The sequence below is a fragment of the Podarcis liolepis genome (genome assembly GCF_965112155.1).
Source record: "Podarcis liolepis genome assembly, chromosome: 1".
Classification (NCBI taxonomy): domain Eukaryota; kingdom Metazoa; phylum Chordata; class Lepidosauria; order Squamata; family Lacertidae; genus Podarcis; species Podarcis liolepis.
Genome location: NC_139554.1, coordinates 115,155,057 through 115,162,063, shown reverse-complemented (window position 1 = coordinate 115,162,063; position 7,007 = coordinate 115,155,057). Strand labels below are relative to the sequence as shown.

General features: G+C 49.7%; 1 protein-coding gene across 1 annotated transcript; it reads left to right on the top strand.

Annotated features, from left to right (window-relative positions):
* Window positions 1–4,587: 4,587 nt before the first annotated feature.
* Window positions 4,588–6,544, top strand: HOXD12 (homeobox D12). Its single transcript, XM_083482834.1, has 2 exons — window positions 4,588–5,325; window positions 5,872–6,544. Exons 1-2 carry the CDS (start codon window positions 4,692–4,694, stop codon window positions 6,108–6,110), a joined length of 873 nt encoding a protein of 290 aa, XP_083338960.1. The 5' UTR covers window positions 4,588–4,691; the 3' UTR covers window positions 6,111–6,544.
* The last annotated feature ends 463 nt before the right edge of the window (window positions 6,545–7,007 follow it).

Genomic DNA, 7,007 nt, shown 5'->3' with positions numbered 1-7,007 from the left:
CTCTGAATACGTTCAACACTGAGTGTATGGTAATAGTCGCTCTTGCTTCGCGATTTCTCGAGAGTGTAATTAACTTGTTTTAATTACGAGTTCATCAGTATTTTCTCATCGGCATTTCCAGTCTAGAGGCCACCGACACGGCGCACCCAAAGTCGAACTTCGTAATTGATTTCAATGGGAAAGGCTTGGTGGTGACAGCCTTACGCACACTTAGTCGAGACTTCAGCACTGCTAAACAGTGGCGTAGCGTGGGTTGTCAGCACCCGGGGCAAGGCAAGTAATTTGCGCCCCCTAACCCATTGGCTAATTTCCATGCCGTTCTGTAGCCCGCCGTCCTTCCGCCGTGAGCCCAAACTGGAAGACGTGAGGTTGCCAGGAGGTCTCCCAGCCCGGCATAGACCAGACCTATGCAGCAAACTGAGTGCCTCTCGCGTGCCTTCCGACCATCGCCCTAGGTTTCCCAAGAGTAACTCCCGCGGTTATTCATGGGAGTCAAAGGAAGCAAAATTTGGTCAGTTCGGTACCAAAATATAACACACATAGACATGAAGTTTAGATAGAAGAATTAAGGCTGCACCCCTTGGCTCCCCTACGATGGAACTCAACGGGTATTACTTCTCAGTAGACCTGCGAGGAACTGCGCCGTTCCATCGATTTGGCCTCCTTTGTTTTGAGCAAGGATAGAGGATGGGATAGGATGTTGATAGAGTATGTAAGGCAGGGGAGAGTACGCCTTTTTGTACCTGTGTATTTAAGGCATAGGTGGAAATTTCCCATTTCTGTAAGCGTAAGGAGGGGTGGAAGAATTGCTGTCTATTAAGGCTGTAACCCTCCACACTTCTTGAAAACCGTGAGGGGTTGCTACTGAGAAAACACGTACTGTATAGGCTTGCACTATCAATTCCTGAAGTTTCATAGCTAAGCAGCACGGACCACTTGCTATTGTGGCAATATCTTCGACGGGTTTCAGGGACTCATCCTGTCTTGGACAGCGAGCCCTCTCTGCTCCAGGCTTCTCCGATGTGAAGGAGGCAGAAGCGCAAGGCAGTAATGGCTTTGGCGTAAGTTCCGATGGAATGAAGTGGGATTTAGTCACGGAGAAGAGATGAGTGGAAGCGTTTTGGAGAATATCTTAGAGGGCACAATAGTCAACATAACCTACAAGTAGGAATGAACCTATGAGCAGCAGATAATACTAAATAAAGGAAGATTTGTGACGGAAATGGGTGGAATAATACAATATGCAGCCGACAAAGGTTTACCTAGAATGCTATGGAGAGATAGAGTGGGAAGTCTGAGGATAAGGGATAAAGGATGGATATTGTATTATGTATATACAAGTTGCAATAACGCATAAACAAAACATTTTAAGAAACGAATAAAGTGGGATTTATTTTCAAGAACATACTGAAAAAGCCGGGCTGCATAGCCCTAGTTTTAAATGTGCCGTCATTTGTGTACATCTATATGAAAAACTGAGAGCATTATATTATATGTTATATCTGTTCTGCCGTTTAAAATAAATTTCTGTGATTGATTGCACCCCCTCTTTGCACCAGAGGGTTATCTGTTGCTCTATCTACCTAGCATTAGAGAGAGAGAGGAACTAAAATACACACAGAGAGAGACACAAACAAACGCACATTTTCTTAAGTAGCAGAACAGTAACAAGTTGTCTTTTAGAGTAAGTTTTTTTGCCAGAAACTTCTGAGCTCTGTTCCCCGTTGGATGAGACCTGCTGGAGAAAGCCAAAACCCCCAAGTTAATAAGAGAAACTCAATTGGTAGACATAAGTCAAACAATAAAAATTAAATGTGAGTGGTGAGCAATATCCTCCGGCGGTGCCTGTGTGGTCTGGTGTGGTCTGCAGCATCATGTGGGGAATAATGATTTAAAGATTTATTTCAAAGCCGAGGGATTTTGTTTTGTTTTGCTGCTCTCTGGCGGGGGTGCTCTTAGGCTGGGGGTGCCTGGCCATCAAAGCAGAAAGAGCCGCGCCTGTGATCTCCAAGGGAAAATCCAAGAGAACTTGGACCAATAAGATAATACAACATAAGGAATTAAATCTTCCAGGTTTTTTTTTTTTAAAATAAAAATTAAAACAATCAGACAAGCAAGCGAACAACAACAGGACGAGGAGGAACCAATGCTCTCTCTTGCTTTCCAAAAGATTGGATAGAAGCTGAATGCGCTAAAAGTTTGAAATTCAGAATATCGCAGGGTAAGATCCTTATGCAGTCCAGAAATGCATCTTGGAGGCCGAACTGATGTCTGTAACCGGTCTTACACTATTTTGATGCCTGTTTTGGTGCCTGAGGCGAAAAGTTCGAATTGTCCCAGATTTGAATTATTTTCCCCAAGTGTTCAGTCAGCCTCTAGATAGGGCCCTCCTGGACTCCAGATCCCTCGGCCAGGAAGGGGCCATCATTCGCAGGCCACCGGCCACAGCCACGAAGCTGGAGAGCGTCTGCGTCCTCGACGGCTCCGTCGATTCCAGCCGCGCAGAATCAGGGCCTCCGCGGACAGGGGACAAAGCCAGCCCGGTATTCCTTGCGAATCTATTTCTGACACTTCTTAAGGGTAACCCTCGCATTCCGTTTTTAAAACGCGCTGAGTTTAAATGAGACCGGTCTGGTGACAAATGGCTGCTGCGGACGACTTGGGGACGATTTTTTCAAAAGGCGTCTCCCAAAACAGCGTCGGGTCTCCGTTATAGAGCCGGTCAAAAAGTTTTCTTAAGTAAAAATATACCTGCCTCAAATGGCTAATGGGTAAGGCACTCTCTGAGTGTCCTTCCTTTCTGGTCCATTGACGGTACGGTCCAAATAGCCAACAAAGAGGATCTGCTTCGGGGTAGGTGAGGTGGAGATTCAGCCTCAAACGCGGAAGTCCCCCAGTCATTTGTTGCTGTTGCTCCTGCCTCCCAAAGGAAGATAGGTTGGAAGGCCCCTTCCAGCTTCACTACTTCTAACCAAGGTCCCTGTGTGTGTGTGTGTGTGTGTGTGTGTGTGTGTGTGTGTGTGTGTGTGTGATTGCCATGCAAATTAGCACTGTCCATTAGGCGGTCATTACTTAAAAGGCTCGCCATAGCCACTATTACGCATATCCGCGCCCTCTGCTCTGCCGAACCGTTAGCAGGTTCCTTCCTTTTCCTTCCTGCGAAGCGAAGCTTTGATTTCAAAGCAAGCAGGCCTCGATCTTCGCGGAAGACCTTCCTTAGCAGGCCCGCTCCTCCTTTGCGGGGAGTTACTTTATCGGTAAGCCAAAGTCAGTCCCAAGGAAATCGATGGGAGAAACTTCCAGAAACACCTTACCACGCAGAAGGTTTGGAAGCGAGTTAGGTAAGGTTCCACGAGAGCACAGGAAAAATTGAGCTCCATTCCCTTTCAGCACAATATTATTTTTTTCCAGGAATTGTGATTTTTTTAAAAAAATGTATATCCATTTTATACATTATATACATTATATAATTTGTACATTATATCATCTATATGCAGTTTATTGTAAAGAAAGGCGTGTGAGAAGGAGCAAAAACTCGCTTTTAATGGAAATCCTGGTAGAAAGACGCCAAAAGTTGTAATTTTAAAATGGCGGGAACTTATACTGACAAGCAATCTCCACTAGGTATGAAGGGATAAGTATAAAATAAACAGATCTCTCCCCCCCCATAATGTGTTCATTCGATTTCACAGATAAATAGGACACTTGTCCGTGCATTCAGTATACAGGTAGAACGTATTAATATTGTACATAATATATCAGTAATGGGAACTGTTAATTCAGAATTCAGAACTGCCGAAATTGCATTGCGCCTGTGACCCAACGGATGCTTACCTAGGAGCAAACCTCGGTAAGCCTTACTTCTGAGTAAAGATTGCACCGCACATTTATGTTTACAGAAATACCTTAGAGTCACGCGGTGTGTCAAGTTCAAATCCTCATGTATCCGTGAGGGACTGCGGCTCATTCCACTTCCTGCTATCTCACAATAGACAGGAGGCAAAATATGTGCGGAATATGAGCGTATAAAACAACAAAACAATTTCCTTGCCGAAGCAGCACGTCCTCACCTTTGTATATAGATTGAAGTACTGTACTTAGACAAAGTTCATCAAGGCAAGGTTTGTATATTACTTATGCAAAGAACAAATATGCAAGTGCGTGCGTGTGTGTAATATTACACACACACACACACACACACACACACACACGGTCTTAATTAACTCTTGGAAGAATAAATGATGGTGAGGGAAGCCATGGTGGAGGTTAAAACGCAGAACCCGACTAATTTGCGCCTGCCGGGGAGGGAGCAGAGAACGGGGGTTCCTGCAGGTTGAATCCCTGAAACGGAGGAGGGGGGGGGGTCTTCTAAAACTTTGCCACCAGGGCAATCCCCGTCCACTTGCCCTCGGGCGTCCCATGACTGGAGTCTACCATCTCTTCCCCCCTCCGCCCCCGCCCTCTTCCTCCTCCTCTTCCTCCTCCTCCTCCTCCTCCGCTGCACTGGGGGTCCATCTCCTTCTTTCGAGAAGTTCTCCTGCAACTTTTCGCGAAGGAGGCTCGTCTGCTAGAGGCGCTGGAAATGCCTGGCTTGGGAGCACCCCCGAGCGAAGAAGGAGTCCTCTTCCGACAGTTCCACGCACACCGCCCTGAATGAAGACGGAGGAAGCGCACGTCCTTCGCGCTGGAAAATGTGCGACCGGAGCCTCTGCCGGCCGGGCTACGTGGGCTCCCTCCTGAACTTGCCCTCTGCCGCCGACTCCTTTTACTTCCCCAACCTGCGAGCTAATGGAAGCCACCAGCTGGCCGCCTCGTTGCCCGCGCTCTCCTACCCGAGGAGCCCCATCGCGTGGACTTGCGCCAGCTCGTGTCCAGCTCAGCCGTCCAGCCACGTACTCAGCGGCTCGACGCAGCCTCCGTCTTACCTCGCCGCGGCCACTGGCTCCCTCACCGGCGTCAGCCTCAACCCCAGCGGCAGCAAAGCCGCCTTGGGCGGCCACCACCCCAAGTACTCCGCCCACGAAGCCGCTCCCAAGCAGGACGAGAGAGGCAGGCAGAGCCGGGAAGCTCTGACCGACGACTCGAGTTGCGGGAGAATGGTGAGGATGGCGGCGGCGGCGGCGGCGGCGGCGGCGGCGGCGGCGACTCAGGCCAAAGGGCTCAGGTATGAGCCGAGAAGCCTGCCCAGCGCATCAGCGTCTCTTTTGAACGCGGATTCTTCCGCCTCGGGCTTTATTAAGGAGGACCTCAAGCACGCCATCAACTTGAACCTGACACTCCCGCCCGCAGCAACCCAGCCAAACCTCAGACCTCCTCTGCAGGACGGTATGTGCCTTCTCGCTGCTAGAGGAGAGAATCCTTCCCCCCCCCCAACCCTCCCCAGCCAATAAAACCCCAGTCCCTGAGCCTTCACAAATGTTGCACCCAAACTCCTGTATACTCGGTACTCGGTGAGATTACTTCCACGGTAAAGAAGTTAGGCCTATCTGCCTCACCGATTCCATTTCCATGAAAATCTGGCTAGGATCGCAGCCACCAACACCCTAGGCCTGCTCCTGCGTCGGGAGTAAGTCCCTCTGGGTTCAGTGGCGCTTGCTCCGGATGGGACTTGTGCAAATTCGGACTGCAGCGCATCACTTCCATCCCACCCCAAAGCGCATAATCCTACAGGCTTAAATCCTAGAGGATTAAAAACTGCCTTGCTTTCTTGAAATAGGCTTCCGCACCTCCTTGCCATAGGCGCGGCTTCCTCCGCGCTTGCGTGAGACCACCCAGAGCACCGGGGACCGGGCTCGGTCAGAACAAGCGCGCCAAGCAAGAACGAACCAAACAAACACAAACCCCTTCTCGATGTGTCTTGTTCTGTTGCAGGTTTGCCCTGGTGCCCCACGCCAGGGAGGTCGAGGAAGAAACGGAAGCCTTACACGAAGCAACAGATCACCGAGCTGGAGAGCGAGTTCCTCCTCAGCGAGTTCATCAACCGGCAAAAGCGGAAAGAGCTGTCCAACAGACTGAACCTGAGCGACCAGCAAGTGAAGATTTGGTTCCAGAACCGGCGGATGAAGAAGAAGCGCGTGGTGATGCGCGAGCAGGCGCTCTCGCTCTACTAGAGACGCCGCCCAGGGAGGGGGGCGTCTTGGGGCTGGCTCTCTTCCTCCCTGTTAATCATGAACTTGCCTCTGGAGCGGCTGTCTCGCGGCTCAGCAGAGGGACAACAAAGCGACGCGAAGCGAAGCGAAGCGAAACCACTACGGATTCCAGGCGAAAACGCAGGCAAAATCTGGAGGGGAGCGTTGACAGGGGTCTAGCCCAAGCAGTCAGATTCGCTCCCCCCCCCCCATCAACCTGCTTGGCTTTGTAAATCGGCAAAAGCCTCACTTCTTGGCTGAAGGGGAAAGGAAGTATAGTGGTACCTCGGGTTACATTCAGGTTACAGCCTCCGCTAACCCAGAAATAGTACCTTCGGTTAAGAACTTTGCTTCAGGATGAGAATAGAAATCGTGCTCCGGTGGCGCAGCAGTGGGAGGCCCCATTAGCTAAAGTGGTGCTTCGGGTTAAGAACAGTTTCAGGTTAAGAACGGACGTAACCCGACGTACCACTGTAACTATAATAAAGGAAATGTGTGGGGTCAGCTCTCCCCACCCCACCCCTTCGTCTGTTTCTTTCTTTTGTTATGTTCTTTAACATTCATTCCACCCTCACCAAGACTTCAGTTGGGGGGAAGAAACGCGTCGAGCGCCCGCCCGCCCGCCGCCTGGATCTGCGTGAAAGCAAAGGGAGAATATTGTGTGTGACTCTGGCTGAATGGGAAAGGCCCTAAAATTGTTGCATTGGCAGGTAATCCGTGTATGGCTCCAGCTACTTTGCAGTAGGATGCGGAGTGTGCGTGGGGGGGGGGTGTTGTTTTACCAAAACCACAAAACAAGGAAGCGTTGGAAGATATTTTTTTTAAGTGGTTCACAATAAAATGTATATTTCTTGAAATAGCTACACACAGACACGCACA